At 41.0% G+C, this 19,482-nt stretch overlaps 1 protein-coding gene across 1 annotated transcript; it reads left to right on the forward strand.

The window, feature by feature from the left end:
- Positions 1–8,510: 8,510 nt before the first annotated feature.
- Positions 8,511–17,535, forward strand: LOC146692429 (cytochrome P450 2K4-like). The gene is made up of 9 exons (XM_085432519.1): positions 8,511–8,763; positions 8,858–9,020; positions 9,129–9,278; positions 9,347–9,504; positions 15,454–15,633; positions 15,824–15,965; positions 16,065–16,249; positions 16,681–16,822; positions 16,900–17,535. The coding sequence occupies exons 1-9, from the start codon at positions 8,569–8,571 to the stop codon at positions 17,082–17,084; spliced, it is 1,500 nt and encodes a 499-aa protein (XP_085288645.1). The 5' UTR covers positions 8,511–8,568; the 3' UTR covers positions 17,085–17,535.
- Positions 17,536–19,482: the final 1,947 nt, after the last annotated feature.

Consider the following 19,482-nt stretch of genomic DNA (forward strand, 5'->3'; position numbering starts at 1 on the left):
TTGGTTTTGGCATTGGTGGGGACGGATGATTCAACCACCGAACCCTGCCCTGTTTCTTTTTCTTTTTTTTCCTTTTTGTCTTTGCTTCTTGATTAAAAAAAAAAAAAAAAAGGAGGAATATACTTGCCTGCATATGCTATTCTACATGCTTTTAAACCATTTAAAATTACAATTCATAGCTTTATATGTGAATTATATAATGTTAAATTACAAGATACATGCAGTCACACATGTGCACCACCAAGTCATCATCCAATTTCACCTGTGATCTTCTGTCACCATTGCTCTCTGAGCTTTGTGTTGGTTCTTCTTGGTTCTTGAATAGTCTTAACAGAGTTAAGTAATTCAAAGTAAGTTAATTATGTCTAGTGTAAAATATAACACGCAGAGAAGAAATGTATCCAAATCATATTAAGACATGATAGTAGGTAGTCTAATTTATTTTAGCCTTTCAAGACAAATAGCCTATATTGAGCATCGTGAATATGAATAATAGACAATTGTGATATAAATTGTAAAAAAAAACCCAAAAAACATACAAAATACTTGAAGAGCAATATTATAACTTATAGGCAACATAGGCTAGCGCTTAAATGTTTTTTTTTAGCATCAGACCAGGAGGTTAACCAGTCTGATCCTGCTGGTGAACCCAGCTGGACATGAGGAGCATGGTTATGACTACAGAGGGGACAGGTAAACAGGATACCAGTTAACTCTTTAAAAACGATGTACATAACAGATGTGACTGATAGATTCAAAATGATATCTATGTATTCAGAGTGGTATAAGCACAGGCATAGGTGTTTTGACTAGACTAAGCAAAATTAATGTATTAAAATTGATATGATCCCAAATAAAATAGATTAACAATATTTAAGCATTGGCTGCTATCTCAGTCCATAAATTCCCAGAGCGTATGTCCTACGTTTTATAATGATATACATTATAGGTGAGTCAGATGCTGAAATGGAAGCTATAGAGCCCAGTGAGACAGTAGCAGCATTGCAGCAGAAGGTCCAAGATACTCAGGCAGCTGGAAGTATAGATGCGGACATGGAATTTGATTACGTTGCTCATCTTCAAGCGCAGGATCTACAAATGTTTTTCAGTTACCATCTACAATAGCCCACAAGTTTCCCTAAATTGTTTAACAACAAGCATGCCATCAACCACAAGTGGGTGACATTTAATGAAAAGAACAAACAATCCCTCTATTGTTGTTTTTGGTGTTTGACCTGATAGAAATTGATAATACATTCATAAAAGGTGGTATGAAAGCATGGGAACATATTCATCAGCTCATGAGAAAATTGGAGAGACAGTGTTGATGCATACTTTCTACTGGCTAAGGACAGATGTAAAATTCCTTCTGCAAGACAAAAATGTCTTTAAATCATGAGCATCAGATAATAGAATTTAGATGTGGCAAAAGTCATAGTGGACTTCGTTACAGAGGGATTAGAGGGTGCTTACTCTCCATAAAACACTGCAGTCAATCATGGCAACTTTCTAGAGTTGTTAACCCTTTTGAGGGGGTATGATATGTGCCTTCAACAGCACATTAGAAGTTGTACCAGCCAGATGGAATGACACAGGTGCAAAAGATAGGGGTTCTTTTGTGACCCTTATGTCAAAGGATATAGTCAATAAAGTTGTGGATGCTCTCAGAAAAGTGATAGAGTACAAATGCAAGTGAGACATGTTTTCATTTCAAATTTATATAACCAACAGATGTCAACAGACTAGAACAGTGTGCTATTGTCCTAAGATATGTGACAGACGCCATTCATGAGCACTTTACTGCTGTGGTGGGCTGTGGAAAATCTACAAGGAAGTATTTCACAGAGGCAGTGAAACAAACTTAAGATTAAATCAGTATTCATATTTGCACGTGTGGGCAACTCCACTGATGGTGCTGCCAATATGCAGGAACAACATCATGGGTTCTCTTAATTTCTCTCTGAGAAGTCTCTTACGCTGATCCACATCTGGTGTTATGAACAATTCTCAGTCTTGTATTAACAGACACAACAGATAGTGTGATAGAAACGGAGAAATGGAAAAAGCAAAGGGACACATTGAAACACTTGTGAAGTATAAGGTTGTCCTTATGGCCCATGTCTTCTAATATTTTAGCAGCTCAGTGTTTGGTTGACAGAATAAAGGATAGCCTCATTAAATATATCAGGGAGTTTCAGGGAGTTAAAGGAGCAGCTGATGAGTTTGTGAGTTGGACCAATAAACAACTGGAAGAGACGAACAGTGAGCTAGTTGTGGAGGCTATATTCCACACAAACGTGTTAGAAAAAAGAAAAGAATGCCACAAGAGCTCTTAGAAGACAACCCTGTACCCTCAACCTGATGCCCCTTTCAGGTCAAGGTCCATAATATCATTCTGGACACTGTTGTTGTTTCTTTTTCAGGTAGAGTAATGATGAACCAGGGCATGTTTAATTACCTGAAAGTGTCAGAAACCAAACGGCAGAAAACGGCATTACGAAATGTTTTAACATTGATACGGGTGTGCGACAAGGCTGTGTCCTATCGCCATTCCTCTTCAACATCGCCATCGACCATGTCATGCGCCGAACAATTGGAACGATGGGTGTCGCTGGACGCAATCCCCTTCAGCAGTTCATGGATTTGGACTTTGCGGACAATGTAGCCTTGCTCGCACCAACGCTCCAACGCACACAGACAGCATCGATCTCCGCCCAATGATACACAAGCAGTTGTTTTTATAACATCAGGGTATTATTTATGACGCCCCCTCATGCGTCAAAGCAGATACAATACATGCATACGTTTCTGTTGGGTCTGTGTTTCCACAGCCCCGCTAATTCTAGAGACTTATTCATCATGAAGAAAACAAGACAGTTCGTCTGTGTCCACCACGAAAATGACCCCCAGATCTGACCTCCTCCTGCTACCTTTTATTGAGAGACAGTTCACACAAAACACGTCAGAGCAAAGCCACGCCCACATGGTCCCAAGATGTGTGAACTTCTGTATTTAAGTAAGAGTGTGTGTGTGTGTGTGTGTGTGTGTGTGTGTGTGTGTGTGTGTGTGTGTGTGTGTGTGTCAGACCTCCTGCTGACCAAAGGGTCAGAAAAGAAGCAGATCTTCCAGATAGGATGTATCTGCAATAAAATCTCCCCCAGCACAGAGTGGTTGGAGAGGTGGTCAGGATCAAAGGAATGGCTTTGATCCTACTGCTTGAACTAAGACTGTACAAATTTAAGAAACACAATGGCAACATTCAACAATTAGACTTAACAGTTTCGAAACCACAAATGTTCTGTTGATGACTTTTGACACATTTAAAAGGACATCTTCTCCGTCTCGAGGCCAGGTGCTTCCTATTAATCTTCTAACTCTCGCTAATCTCCTGGAACAAACTGTCCCTTAGGCAGACACAATTTTGCAGTCACAAGCTTTTGCAAACTATTATTTGAACTCTTACCTAAACATGAGTCTAACTACTGTTCGTGTGTATGTATGTCTCGACCTCAAAATGCACTCGGCCTCACCCCGCCCGTTGACGCTTCTGACCTTTTACCAGACAGAAGCTATCTGTGATAGGTGTAATAATCTTAACTAAGAACATGTGTAATCTATTGAATAAATGCTTTAATGAAATGATAATTAATGTAATGGTAATGATGAAATTATCAGTAAAATATTTCCCTGATCTCCACAGCGGTCACTGTGAATCAGCAGCAGCAGCTAGAAGAGGTGGACAGGTTCGTGTACCTGGGTTCCACTCTCAGCAGTGATGAGAGCATGGTCAAGTGCCAAAAAAATTATTAGGTTGATTTTTGGATTATATTTTACCATGAAATAAACGCCATGTATTTTCAAAGAATCAAGTCAGAAGTGCATTCTGAAACAAACCACCTGTTGCCACCCACGGCCTTTTCTTAGACTATTTTTCTGTTCTGGAACTTAAAAGGCCATGACACTGGCTGTTGATTCATCCTTTGACTTAAAGACACAAGCCAGGATGAGGACCCCCAAAAATCCATGTATATGCATTTGCATGGATATACCCCCAAAACACAAACACACCGTCCTTTTAGATTAATCATTTTGAGAATGACTTTCTGTACTGAGTTGGCCATGACAAGCTCAAAAGCTTACTGTCTGTCACACAAGTCACTATTACCACTATTATTTTGCTATTTTTTGATGTGATTCTCTTGCTTGGAAGGATATAAATAGCAGTGTTAAAGGTTGGAAATGTGTGTTCAAGAAATATATATGGATTAAATATTGTTGTCTCACTATACTTCATGTTATAGCTGCTTGGCAATACCTAAAAATGCCACTAGGTGACACATAGAGCTCAGGAAGAGCATAAAGCCTCTGCAAGTGCTGCAGAATAAATCCTACAGCCAAAACATGATCTCCTATTTTAATATAATACATAGTTGCAGGAATTCTGTTTAAACCCCTCACTGACACCCACCAGGTCAGGTGGCAACAGCAGCTTAATTGTTTGGTTCATAATCACAATCATTAGATTCGGAGATGAGTTACAGAGCCTGCCAACTTTTTACTTTGGCTGCTCATTTTGTAGAAGTCTGACAGGTGACTATATCATATGTAGCTGCAGAGTGTAATGTTGTTAGGAGTCACTTGCAGAAAACAATGTTCCTGTCAAAAGTCATAATATGACTTGCATTATTGCACTTTACACATGAGATGATTTGATTGGGGTGTGCGTGTGTGCATGATTTTTGGGGTGAAATATATGTTTCAAGTAAAGTCAACTTTTTTGTAAGCACATTTAAAAACAACACAGGTTGACCAAAGTGCTGTACAGCGAAACGAAATCTTTGGGAAGTGAACTTGACCTCATTTTCAGAGGCTCTTCTAACATTTAATGGTTGTGAAAGATGTCAAACCTTTCTCCCCTCCCTAAAGTTAAACAGCTGAAAGCACCATGAACACAGCGGAGAAAAAGGTGTGCACTGAGGATTTTGAACTATGGCGTTAAAGCGTTGTCACTGCTGAGGATTTGTGGACACAGGAGGAGTGTGGACACAGATCCTTGTTGACTTACAGTGGGGCAAAAAAGTATTTAGTCAGCCACCGATTGTGCAAGTTCCCCCACTTAAAATGATGACAGAGGTCAGTAATTTGCACCAGAGGTACACTTCAACTGTGAGAGACAGAATGTGAAAAAAAAAATCCATGAATTCACATGGTAGGATTTGTAAAGAATTTATTCGTAAATTAGGGTGGAAAATAAGTATTTGGTCACCTCAAACAAGGAAAATCTCTGGCTCTCACAGACCTGTAACGTCTTCTGTAAGAAGCTTTTCTGTCCCCCACTCGTTACCTGTATGAATGGCACGTGTTTGAACTCATCATCTGTATAAAAGACACCTGTCCACAGCCTCAAACAGTCAGACTCCAAACTCCGCCATGGCCAAGACCAAAGAGCTTTCGAAGGACACCAGGAAAAGTATTGTAGACCTGCACCAGACTGGGAAGAGTGAATCTACAATAGGCAAGCAGCTTGGTGTGAAAAAATCAACTGTGGGAGCAATCATCAGAAAATGGAAGACATACAAGACCACTGATAATCTCCCTCGATCTGGGGCTCCACGCAAGATCTCATCCCGTGGGGTCAAAATGATCATGAGAACGGTGAGCAAAGATCCCAGAACCACACGGGGGGACCTGGTGAATGACCTGCAGAGAGCTGGGACCAAAGTAACAAAGGTCACCATCAGTAACACACTACAATGGCAGGGAATCAAATCCCGCAGTGCCAGACGTATTCCGCTGCTGAAGCCAGTGCATGTCCAGGCCCGTCTGAAGTTTGCCAGAGAGCACATGGATGATACAGCAGAGGATTGGGAGAATGTCATGTGGTCAGATGAAACCAAAGTAGAACTTTTGGTAAACTCAACTCGTCGTGTTTGGAGGAAGAAGAATACTGAGTTGCATCCCAAGAACACCATACCTACTGTGAAGCATGGGGGTGGAAAAATCATGCTATGGGGCTGTTTTTCTGCCAAGGGGACAGGACGACTGATCCGTGTTAAGGACAGAATGAATGGGGCCATGTATCGTGAGATTTTGAGCCAAAACCTCCTTCCATCAGTGAGAACTTTGAAGATGAAACGAGGCTGGGTCTTCCAACATGACAATGATCCAAAACACACCGCCCGGGCAACAAAGGAGTGGCTCCGTAAGAAGCATTTGAAAGTCCTGGAGTGGCCTAGCCAGTCTCCAGACCTCAACCCCATAGAAAATCTGTGGCGGGAGTTGAAAGTCCGTGTTGCTCGGCGACAGCCCCAAAACATCACTGCTCTCGAGAAGATCTGCATGGAGGAATGGGCCAAAATACCAGCTACTGTGTGTGCAAACCTGGTAAAGACCTATAGTAAACGTTTGACCTCTGTTATTGCCAACAAAGGTTATGTTACAAAGTATTGAGTTGTATTTTTGTTATTGACCAAATACTTATTTTCCACCCTGATTTACGAATAAATTCTTTACAAATCCTACCATGTGGATTCATGGATTTTTTTTTTCACATTCTGTCTCTCACAGTTGAAGTGTACCTCTGGTGCAAATTACTGACCTCTGTCATCATTTTAGGTGGGGGAACTTGCACAATCGGTGGCTGACTAAATACTTTTTTGCCCCACTGTAGCTGCTTTTTACATTTCAAAAGTCTTTATCAGGACAAGCACTTCTAATTGTACTTCATTGTCCTCTCTTGTCTGTAAAGCAAGCGCTGACAAAACAAGTCCAGTAAATGCACTTTTATCTTTAAGTTTGGTATTGTAATCCGTCTTAATCTATTTATGTTTTATTCTGTTTCTTTATCATATGGGGGAAAAGTCCTGTCAGCCTTGTGCTGGGGGGGCTCTGGTCATCCATGTGTTTTGTTTTAATAGCTCTGTTCAGTTTTATTGATATAGCACCACTTACCATCAACTAATCTAGCCTCAAACCACTTCATATTGTAAGGTTAAGACTCTACAGTTTTAATTTAGGACAAATGTTCACTCGGATTGATCGGTGAAATGAATGCAGATGAATGAATTGGTAATTAAAGCTAAGTTTTTGGCCATAACTGATTACATACAGCATATACACTGTATTATGGGTGGACAGATATATATGTTTGGCAATCATAAACCATCAACGAAAATGCATCTTGAAAGAAAGTCAACGTTATCAAAATAACAACAAACAGGACAGGAAAGACAGGTAAATGGCAGGCCACAAACACCAGTGCCATCTTGACTCATATTCAAAAAATACTTGAGAATTCTTTTAAGAATATTTAACTTTAAATTGGGTAATTTTTACTCACACTAAACAAAAGTTAACTTGGCTATTGCATCCCATGTTTTGGTCCTTTCCTGATTACTTATCTGTTGTTACAGACCAAAGTACAAAACAAATATGTACGAGGTTATCTGGACTTCACTAAAACACTCAGTCTGTCACGGCCTGAGGCCAGTAGGAAAACGGACTCTAAGGCAGACAACACTCGGAGGTGCTGGGACTGAGGGTGACAAAGCTTTATTTACAGTGGTGCAATTAATGTAAACAGCGAACGACGGTGAGAGGTGCTCAAAGTGCTCACCATAACTTAGAATTGCTCAACGTAAACAAGGAATAACTTAAAAACACTCATGAGAAACTGAGTGCTAGCGGCAACCTAAATAAACTTAACACACGCTAGAAACTCTACTCTGGAGCATGAATTTAGATATAACTTTAGCTTAGAGGCACACTATGATTCATAATACTCCGCTTGGAGTCACACAGTTCTAACTCAGAAATTCACAATCCTTTACTTTGAAACACACATGGCCGACTTGGCATTTCTATGAAACAAAACTAGAAGGAGCACTGGAAGTGTCCGTGGTGAAGCCACGGGGCTGTTGTGGATTGAATGGAGAACCCGACACTGGGAAATCTGGGTGAGGGGAGATGATTATTCTGAGCGCTGGGCAGGGAGGCAGGCAGGCACGGAGAAACTGTAAACAGACCAGCGCTGAAATCCTAACAGGTGACGGCAGCGGCTTGACAACGTCCAGAGGTCCTCTGAGAGTGGAGAAACTGTGAAAGCCCTGACTGACAAAGGTTTGCCGACGATCTGGCGAGGTGTGAGTCTGAGCGCTGGTCTTAAGAAGCCGGCAATTCCAATTATGCTCAGGTGCAGCCTGTCAGCATGCTGTGGCGGCTCTGCCTAGGGGTGGAAATGCCGGCCCTGTGGGAAGGCCCAGCACTCACCCGGACCATAAAATAGTCAGATGTCTATTCATATTAATGTACAGAATTCACCTGCTTGCTGCTACTACTGCACATTCACCCAGTGTATATACTATATGTAGATATATATAATGTTCTTCCTCTACACCCCCCCAATTTTTGCACATGTCGAGGAGCGTGTCAGGCTACATTTCACTGTGTGTTATACTTGTATAACTATGCATGTGACAAATAAAGAACCTTGAACCTTGAACCTTGACCATGACACAGTCATCCTGTCTGTCAGTTGGAATAACCAACAGAAGTCACTGAGCTTAAGCCATGGATATACTATATGTTTTTCTCCAGGGGATTTATTCAATTGTTTTGTGTCTGACAGTCCTTCTATTGATCCACTGCCTTTTCTCTAACATAACCCAAAAGGATGGAAAGGAGCCTCCAGGACCCACACCATATCCCATTTTTGGGAACTTCCTGCAGCTGTACCTGAAGAAAACACATGTCACGTTACTGGAGGTGAGGAAGTCATTGGAGGAATTTTCTTTCAATGTATCTGATCATTTTAATGTATTTTAAACAAAGATATATGAACATTTTTTGTTGTTTTTAGCTATCCAAACAATTTGGATCTATTTTCACCATCTATCTGGGGACCAAAAAAGTGGTGGTCCTGGTAGGATACAACGCAGTAAAGGAGGCACTTGTTGACTATGCTGAAGTGTTTGGAGAAAGGGATCTGACACCAATTATTGATGAGCATTTTCAAGGACATGGTGCGTAATTAAGACAAGACTTTTGCAAACACATTTGAGTGTGAGTCATAATTAGCAACTATGTATAACCTTTATCTATATTACTGAAAGTTGTTTCTGTCAAATCAGGTATTGTGTGGGCTAATGATGACACATGGAAAGAGATGAGGCGCTTTTCAATGATCAACCTGAAGGACTTTGGAATGGGAAAGAAAGAATTTGAGGACAAAATCATTGAGGAGTGTCATTACCTTATGGAAGCTTTTAAACAGTTCAAAGGTAAACAGTGAACTGACAGAAACTGCAACTTTTTGATACAAATGAACTTTTTGTAATTTTCTTTGCAGGAGAATTTGATGTCAAGCAATCATTAAACAATGCAACTGCCAATATTTTCTGCTCCTTGATCTATGGCAACAGATTTGATTACAATGACCTGGAGTTTACATCTTTGGTACATCGTACATGTAGAAACACCACACTTTTGAGTGCCCCATCTGTCCAGGTATATTTTAAAGTTTTTAAAGATTTTGTTTGTAAATTCTAACTGACTTTTATAACTAAGGGGCAGTGCTTTGCTTATGTCTGTGTAGTGATATGCTTTCAAATATTTGCTACTGTTCATTTAACTTTGCTTTCTTTTTAATGATCACTTCCTCCAGGGGCTTTACCTTTTCCAAGTGTAACCACTGACTCATTTTAAATAGTTTAGGACAGCCAAACTACGGACCAGTTGCTAGGTTCGGCAGGGCTACAATAGAAAGCGAGGCAAATATGGAATGAAATGGCTGGAGACAGGAATCTGAGCAGCAACGGTTATTATTTTACACAAAATGAAATAAACAAGACACAAATTCCACATTGACAGTAGTAATGGTAATAATAACAATAATAAGAATAAGCCGGCCAAAAAAAAAAAAAAAATAGTCCCTTTGAGCTCAATGTTCAATTGTCTTTTTGTCTTCGGTCATTCGTCATGTCAAAAATTCTTAGTCTAGTTCTTTTTCTCTTTTGTTTGTGGTTTGTGTGTTACCACTTGGGAGTCTCCGTCGAGGAAGAAGAGTAAATTCCTCTGTAAAGTTCAGTCCGGGCTCAGGCTCGCCATCTCCCTCCGGAGAGAATCCATTGTGATCCAAAATCTTAGTTTCTTCCACACGAACAAGAAAAAAACCTAGCCTGCACAACAATATTAACATTATTGCACACAGCCAGCTCCGTTTCTACTCTTGTATCACAGCTATAGCTTTAGTTCTTTATCTCTTTTCACATCTCTTTCACATTACCACAGTAATACATTACAAGCATGCTTTGAATATATCTCTCATTGTGCATGAAATTATTTTAACCACACGTAAAACAACAAATGAATTTCTCGTTCTGTTTTCAACCATGAATTTGTGATTAATAGATATAAACAACAAGATAATAGATTTTTTCAATCATCCTTCAAGTATGCTAAACAAATTCTACCACAAACAGCAAATTACCACTCGCAAATCGGTATGAACAGAAGAAACAACTTTTAGCAACAGACTAACACATTATTATTTTCTATTTATTTATTTATTTTTTGTCCCGTTTGGATCTTTAGCCATCAGAATTGTTGTCGTAAGACCAAGAAAGATGCCAAGCGGATTTATTTTACCAAGTGGATCATCATGGCCTTGCCATATTGGTCCATTTGATTGACCTTTATTATAATTATGTATTTATTTGATTTGATTTTCGGTTGCTACAAACGGGATAGACATGACTGGGGGATAGGACAGGGAGAAAGAATGAAAGAAAGAGAGGGAGAGAAAGAAAAACAGAGGGGAGAAGACATGGTGAGAAAGGGGGGAAGAAAGAAAGAAAAACAAACAAAACACCTGGATCACCTGTGTGGAGAAAAAAAACAGAAGAGAAAACAAACAAAAAATTAGCAACATAATAAATACAACACCATCACAATAAACTAGCTAGCAGTAGATAACAGTAGATACTAAATATTAAACGCTATTGTGCAGCACACAAGATAGACAGCGCACAATGTGCTTTGAGGCAGCAGCCAAGAAAGGTGTAGTCCGCGTCTGTGAACACCCGTGTGTACACCTGTGTGCATACCTGTGTGGATCAGCATGCTTGCATTCCAAAGGTTTCTCCATGTAACGATCTGCTAGGGAGTGTGGGGAGCCATAGCCCCGTCCCCCAGGGCATGAAGCAGGTATGGAGGAGATCCAGGCCCCAGACATCCAGAGGCCCCAGAGTATGAGGACCCGAAGAGGACCACCAAAGGGGGGGAACACAATAGTGCCCTGCAGACTGTTCACAAAGCTGAGGGATCTGGGACTTAACAGCCGTCTGTGTGCATGGGTGTTGGACTTCCTCACTGGCAGAACTCAGGTGGTGAGGGTGGGCAGGTGCTTCTCCAACAGCATCACCATCAACACAGGAGCACCTCAGGGATGTGTCCTCTCGCCACTGCTCTACTCCCTCTACACTTCAGACTGTGTGGCCACCCATGGCTCCAACACCATTGTGAAGTTTGCTGACGACACAGTGGTGTTGGGTGCCATCTCCAACAACGATGAGGCGGCCTACATGGATGAAGTGAAGAATCTGGCATCGTGGTGCCAGGACAACCACCTCCAGCTGAACGTCAGCAAGACCAAGGAGCTGGTGGTGGACTTCAGAAGGGGTCAGCACAGAGACTACAAGCCCATCATCATCAATGGAGCTCCAGTGGAGAGGGTGCAGTCCTTCAAGTATCTTGGTGTCCACATCTCCTCAGACCTGACATGGGCTGCCCACATTCATGTCCAGACCAAAAAGGCTAGGCAGCGCCTGTATCACCTACGACAACTGTGGAAGTTCAGGGTCTCTCCAAAGATCCTCAGGATTTTCTATACAGGCGCTGTGGAGAGCATCCTCACACAGAACATGACATCGTGGTTTGGGAACAGCTGTGTGAAGGACCAAAAAGCTCTCCAGAGAGTGATCCGTACAGCAGAACGCTGCTGCAGGATTGTTCTCCCCCCGCTTCAGGACACCTACACCAGGAGATGCTGGACTAGAGCAGCGCAGATACTGAAGGACCCGTCCCATCCTGGCAACAAACTGTTCCAACTTGTGCAATCTGGTAGAAGGTTCCGCATCTTCCGGGCAAGGACAGAGAGACTCAAGAGGAGTCGCACAGGCGGCCAGAAGGGGACAGAGGGGGAGTGCCTCCCCTACACCCCAAGCCCTGCGTGTGTGGGTGTGTGTGGTAGAGTGGGAATAGGGAGGCAGCTGAGGATGGGGAGGGAAGAAAGGGAGGGGCAAGCGGCCCCTCCCTGGGGCCAGCTCCCCCGCTGACCCCAGTAGGCACCCCCACACTCTGGAACCCACCAGGGCAAGGGGGCCCAGACCCATCCGGACCGGGGCCCGCAGCAGCAGCACAGAGTCCGGGGTAGCCCACCCGACTCCACCCCAGAGAAAACTGCACCCACCCCATCATCCAATCATCTCCCAAACTACACAAGACAATAGACACCCAGGTTGAGTTCCTTCTCTACCTATCCTATATCTCTCCCCCACCTGCAGAGTGAGCTCCTGTAGTGAGGAGACCACCTGCAAAGATATAACAGCCTCCCCACCAGTTAGAGAGCCCCCTAGTTGGGCCGATGCATCAGAGATCCCCTGCACTGGGGCTGAGCCCCCCTGCACCCACCCGCCCACAGCTCCGGCGACACAACAGCCAGGACCCAAGCCCCCAAGGCCCAGCCAGCACCCCAGACCGGGGGCGGAGCACCCCCAGACCCCCAAGCCTCCACGCCCGTCCCGGACCCACCCAGGGGCAGCCAGGCTACCAGGCCAGTAACCAACGTCGGCCAGCAGACACCCTCCCCCATCTCCGCTGTACGCAGCCACAAGGAAAACACCATCTAAGAGCCACCAGAGCCCCTAACCAGTTCATGGCCACGTCCCCTGGGTTAGGCCCTCCAGGGAAAACGTCCCTAGGGACTCCCCAGACGCCCTAAGGCCGTCCCTACCCCCATATCAACCACAATAGTGAAAGCAGGACCAAACCATGACCCCCCACCCCCACTAGGTGATGAAGCTGATCAAAGGAGCCCAAAGGGATTGATCAAATGTGATGGCAGAGGCTGTATCAAGACTAATGTGATCTATTAGATGGTTTCTATATTGGTTAGAATTAAGATTATTTTTATTTTTCCAGTTAATGAGGACCATTTTCTTGGCAATGCATAGGGCCGTAAAAACAACGTGGGCTGTGTTTATTTCTGCAGTGACCTCATCCAAGTTGCCCAGCAAGCATACTAAAGGGGAGGCTGGAATGTTACATTTCAGACACTTTGATAAGTCTTCACATTTCTCACGCCAAAACTTCTGAACTGGTGGACAGAACCAAAGAGCGTGGATGTAATTGTCCGGTGTATTTGCTAGACAGTGTGAGCAGTTGTTGGAAGGTGTATAGGCCATCTTGAACATCCTATGACCAGTATAGTGCACTCTATGTATTATTTTGTATTGTATTAATTGCAAACTGGGATTTCTGATCCATTGAAAGGTTTTTAAGCATATCTGAGACCAAAGGTTTTGGTCTAAGTTGATCGATAAATCTGCTTCCCATTTTGCAATAGGAAGGGATATTGATTCATCTATTTTAGAAAGTGTTCTGTATATTTAAAACAATAATTTGGGGGCTTTTAGGTTAAAAAATTCCACAACACTTGGTGGTGTTTGTAATTCAGCTTCACTGGGATTAAATTTCTTTTTTACTATGGATTTAATTTGTTGATATTCCAAAAATCGTTTCTTGGAGAGTCGAAAATACGAGTTGTCGCCGACCAGAAACGGGAGCTGGAAGCATGTAAATATAATAATAACCACTGCAGCTAACAAGAATGCCTGACGAGCCCAGTTGTAAGTAAGCTATTTAGACTCGACTGTGTTCGTGTTTTTTTCCGAAACAATAAGTTCCTTTTGGAGCAGCCTTTCAATGCTTCTCTCTGTCTCTTGCTAGCAAAGTTGACCCAGACAACAAAGTAAAGCTAGTTTTCGGCTACGAGCCCAACACGGAACCCGACGTATTAGCCAGAGGTCCCTTTACTACGGTTCGGAGCCATAGACCTGTTTTATATACGTGAGGAATATTCTTATATATGAGATCGCTGCAAAAAGTGCAGCCTTACCTAATGTCCACCCTACTGTTAGTCATTTTATATTAAGATTTAAAAATCTAGTTGGTATTGGTACGGCGAGTAGCCTTCAGTAATAGTAATAAATCACACAGCAATAGTACATTCATGTACGGTAGTTGTAAACAGCATGATAATATATTAAGTAATCCAAAGTATTCAGAATATGTTACTCTCATTGACTAATGTAACAGAATACGCTACAAAATACATTTTCGGGCATGTATTCTGTAATCTGTAGTGGAATACATTTTAAAAGTAACCTTCCAAACACTGTGGAGACCAATGACAATGTAAACAAAAAGGGGAGACACAAGGACACACAGCAACACACATATCACCAACACACAGAGGACTAAGGCTACGTTCACACTGCAGACGAAAGCACATCAAATCCGACTTTTTTGACCCTATGCGACCCATATCCGATCATGGTATGACAGTTTGAACAGCAGAAATTCAGTATTTTCAAATGCAACCTAGGTCACTTTCGTATGTGGTACTGAATCCGATACATATCTGATGTTTTAGAAAGTGACTGCTCTTTGAATGGTCATGTCACATTTAATCCGTCTTTTATGTCACTGACACAAGACGCCAATTATCAGCGCCGGAGAAGATAAACCTCTGAGTGGAGGTAGCAGCCACTGCTCCAAACGAGGCCAATGTTAAAGCACGGGCACTCTTTTTTTCTCAGTGTCCTTCTTTCTCTAATTATTTGTCAAAATTCTGTTGGTTGCGACTGTGCAGAAATTGATAGACTACTGGAACAACACCTACTAGCTTTGTAGCCGCCATTTTACTGCCATAAACAGAGCACGTTGTGTGTGACGTCTCTTTTGCGCATGCGGGCACTTTGAGGGCAGTGAACCATTCACACTAGAGCGCGTTTGCTTTCACATTTTATTTGTAGTATGAACAACCAGACAAAAAAAAATTGTATTTGATCAAAGAATTGAAATTGAGCATTAAGACCCGCAGTGTGAACGTAGCCTTTGACACAACAGAAACCCAATAGACAAGAAACTAAAGTGTTCATAAGAATACCTCATGATGTAATAAGAATAACCTCAGAACTAACCAGTAAACTTAAATTACACTGGAGGGTGGCACGGTCCCCCCCTTACTTGACATTTCTGATTTTAAAAATAAAATCATAACAAACCATAATCCTTTAAACTACTTTCAGACACATTAGTTTTTCTTCTTATGAAATGAACAAACATTTGCTTGCCCTTTTAAATACTAACACAGATGCATTTGGGTTTTTACAGCTTTATAACATGGTCCCGTGGATTGGCAAATGGTTCTCTTACCCAAATGAATTCAAAAAAGCATTTGCAGCCAATAGGGAACAACAGAGGAAATTGGTGAGTCATTTGAAAGATACTCTCGATCCAAAGATGTGCAGAGGATTTGTGGATGCCTTTCTGATTCACCAAGACAATTTGGAGGTGAGGAACAAAAATTTATACAATGCTGATATTGTTTTTTAAAGAGCAATGGCAATAATGTGAACACGTTATCCTAACCTGGTGGTGCTTCTGCCCAACTGGTGAATAGAAATCTGTTTAACACAGCAATGTGAATCTGTGTCATAATCAAAAGCTTCAGCTGTTGAATAACTTCTGGTTTTATACGCAGAAATCTGGAATTACCACCAGTCATTTCCACAATGAAAACCTCTTGATAACAATAATGAATTTATTTGTTGCTGGCACTGAAACATCAGCACGCACAGTCACATGGGGACTTTTTCTTATGGCCAAGTATCCAAAGATACAGGGTAAGAACCTGTAAATGTTCAAAGTGCTTGCAAACAACAAAAATTTATGTTACACTGAAGTCAGATTTATTACATCCTTCGAGCCCTTTCATCTTCCAGAGAAGGTCCGGGAGGAGCTAAGTAGTGTAGTGGGAAATCGTCAGGTTCAGTTTAAAGACAGGACAGAGCTGCCTTTCACCAATGCTGTCATCCATGAGACACAGAGGCTAACAGCTGTTGCTGCCCTGGGGCTTCCTCACAGAACTTCACAGGACATTACCTTTAGAGGTCACTTCATTAAGAAGGTAAAATATATCAGAAAACAAATGATGTGTTTATTATATATTGAAGCTTAAAAAATAATCATATTTTGATTACTAAAACATCGTCACAGATGTGGAAAAAGAGAGTTGAATGATTCTTTCTCTCAGTGTTTGATTATCAAATTGAAGATCAACATTTCATGGAATTTGCAGTAGTCAGCATGTTCCAGCATCAAGGAGGAAATATTCTGTGATCAATATTTATAGAATACAACAGTGTGAAAAATGTTCATCAGCTTGATTTTTTTTAAGCTAGATTAAATGAATCAAGTAGGTTTTCAAAAACTCATTTTGTCCCAGATGAAATTTTGTTTTGAAGTCACAGCTAAAAAATAATATTTGATTTTTGTGTAATATCCTGTGAATACATATTAAAAAAGGGAGGAAAAAAGTTTGGTTTGTGTATTCAACAGGGGACAGCTGTGTATCCTTTCCTGTTTTCTGTTCTGTCTGATGAGAGTAAATGGGAGAAACCGTACACTTTTTATCCGGAACACTTCCTGGACAAAGATGGAAAGTTTATCCAGCGTGATGCCTTCATGGTTTTTTCTGCAGGTTTGTAATCAACTTCTTGTCATGACCCAGATTACTATCAGATAAAATGTAGTGTATTTTTTTGTTTTCTATTTCAGGTCGCAGGGTTTGTCCCGGAGCAAATCTGGCCAGAACGGAAGTCTTCATCTTCTTCACCACCCTTCTGCAGCACTTCCGAATTACTTTTCCACCTGGAGTTTCAGAGGATGAACTGCTTCTATCACCATCTGATAGTCTCATCCTTAACCCTTCAAATGTTAAACTGTGTGCTGTCCCCTTGTGAGACACAGTGGGCTGATGTAATTAATTCTAAACAAGAAATATTTTATATAAAACAAGCTTCTAATGAAATAGGTAGAAGGGGTGGTGTTTCTTTGATTCTTCTTTAAGCAAGCAAAATCAGTTTGAGACTCCGAAAGAAACCTGCAGCACCACGAGGAGCTTTGTAAGGATATTTTTGATTCATGTCAATTAGCTTGAATAAAAATGTACACTTAAACACAAGAAAACGAATCGATGAGTGAGTGGAAAGACAAATTGATCTGTGAACTAATGATAATCAATTATAATCTTCATCTTTAGGAGCTGGTTAAAGCAGAGATAAATGTAGAATGCAGCTGAAATAAAGCAAAATGTAACTAACAAAGTGTGCAGGTCAGTACATAAAAGGTGTGGTTTGCCACTGTTAAAGTATTTCTGTATCAACCAACAACCAAATATATCTTTAACTTCAACCAAGTTCTCAGGTGGATTTTCTTGTACATTGCATACATGTGTTAATTGAACATGGTGACTCCATTGTGGTCAGAGAAGTGACTTGTTCCAAGCAATGTGAGTTTCACTTGTGCTACTGTTATAAATGTATTTAAAGGTTTCTGACATTGTAGAATTTGTAGTATGTCAGGAGGTGGAGCAAGACACTTTGAATAACAATGATACACAGTGAGAAATATGAAACAATGATCCTAAAAATACTGGCAATTACCAGTGCTACCTTCCCAGCCTCCTCATATACACCTTTGGTATCAATTTCAAAATCCTGTATCACCTTGTTTCCGAGTAATTACATTCACAAGAATTTCAGAAAGCTTGACCTCTGACCTTGACTTTGAAGTCAACGTTACTGAGATTTAAACTCATCTAAGATTTTTAATAAATGCTAGTTCTCATACAGCACTTACTCTACCTGAACACTTAAAGCACTTCATGCAATTTGCCTCATTGCCCCATTTATACATGCATAAGTACCTTGTATCTAACATTCACACACATTCATAACCGATGATACAAGAAGAGGATAGGTTAATTGATCAATCTAAATTGTCCATAGGTGTGAATGCAGGAGTGAATGTGAGTGTGAATGGTTGTCTGTCTCTGTGTGTTAGCCCTGCGTCAGACTGACGACCTGTCCATGGCATGCCCTGCATCTTGCCCTATGACAGCTGGGATAGGCTCCAACAGACAGACCAAGACAGACTGTCTGTCCGGGACTGAAAAGTGGTGGTAGAAGAGAGACAGGGGCTCTTGTTGATGATAGGTGATTACTCACTCTTACTTTTTGTCAGTTAAACTACTTTGTAAATCATTCACACATCATTCCCATGATTTTATGGTCTAGTAGTGATCCACTGAAGTACATGATGTACTTTTTGAACTTTGGCTTGTTGTGAAACCGTTCTTTTTCTCAGTGTTTGCATTTAGGCCAAAGGAAACTCAGTAAGAGGTCATTGCCATTTTGTTCTGTGTCAAAGGCAATTCAAAAGGGGTTTATTTCTTTTTCCGAATCACATGATTGGCTTTGAAATAACAAATAGTAATAGTAATAATGATAAAAACAGAAAGAACTAATTCAAATAATACAAAAAATATGGCCTCTTTTAGTGCATGACATTCGGGAGTACATCGACTTTGGAACAAAAGCAGCAACACAGCAATATTTTTTCTCTTCAATTATAAATTTCTATTGAAATTGTTGAATTCTTAACAGACCGACAGAAGTTTCTATGGCACACCTCTTCACCACATACAGTCCCTGGGACTCATATGCTATCACAATAGTCACTTCTTAGTGTGAGAACTGCTAAGAAGACACAGGTTTTCTTCTATGACCACAAGTCCAGGAAATTAAAAGCTGGTTGCTTTTCTTAAAGCACTTAGTCTTGTCTAGATAAATGTATAATGCATAGACAGGAAAAAGTGAATTCACCTCTGGGGCAGCTATAGGTGGACTCTTGGAAGAGGAGATAAAATAGATGAGCAGCATTTGGTTTAAAGTTGTTTTTTTTTTCTGTAGACAGCCAGCAGACGAGGGTGGAAAAATACAGTAGAAAGATTCTGTATGAATTCCACTTACATATAAAACAGCATACTGCTCAAATATTATCAAGCAATGAATGTATTTGAGTGAAATGATAATGACTAAAAACAGAAATACTGACACAATCCAACCTCTGGCTGTTTATAAGGCCCTAGTAGTCTCCCAGATGTCATCTCTTTCTTTAGAGAAGCTTCACCGGCTTGAAAGATGCCAGCTACGGCATTACTTATCCTGCTTCTCACTAAATGTGATTTATGAGAACTCTCTCTCTCTCTCTCTCTCTCTCTATATATATATATATATATATATATATATATATATATATATATATAAAAATACTTTTTATTTTTATTTAAATCACAAA

The sequence above is a fragment of the Copadichromis virginalis genome, linkage group LG15, assembly GCF_057382275.1.
Source record: "Copadichromis virginalis isolate Kocher_CV1m ecotype Utaka linkage group LG15, C_Virginalis_male_GT1.1, whole genome shotgun sequence".
In the NCBI taxonomy this organism is placed as follows: Eukaryota; Metazoa; Chordata; class Actinopteri; order Cichliformes; family Cichlidae; genus Copadichromis; species Copadichromis virginalis.

Bases quoted from the DNA above. Each gene is read 5' to 3' on its own strand.
- LOC146692429 (XM_085432519.1), top strand. From the start codon at position 8,569: ATGGATATACTATATGTTTTTCTCCAGGGGATTTATTCAATTGTTTTG. The intron at 15,966-16,064 runs GTAAGAACCTGT...TTCATCTTCCAG, and splicing joins CAAGTATCCAAAGATACAGG to AGAAGGTCCGGGAGGAGCTA. The intron at 16,823-16,899 runs GTTTGTAATCAA...TTTCTATTTCAG, and splicing joins CTTCATGGTTTTTTCTGCAG to GTCGCAGGGTTTGTCCCGGA.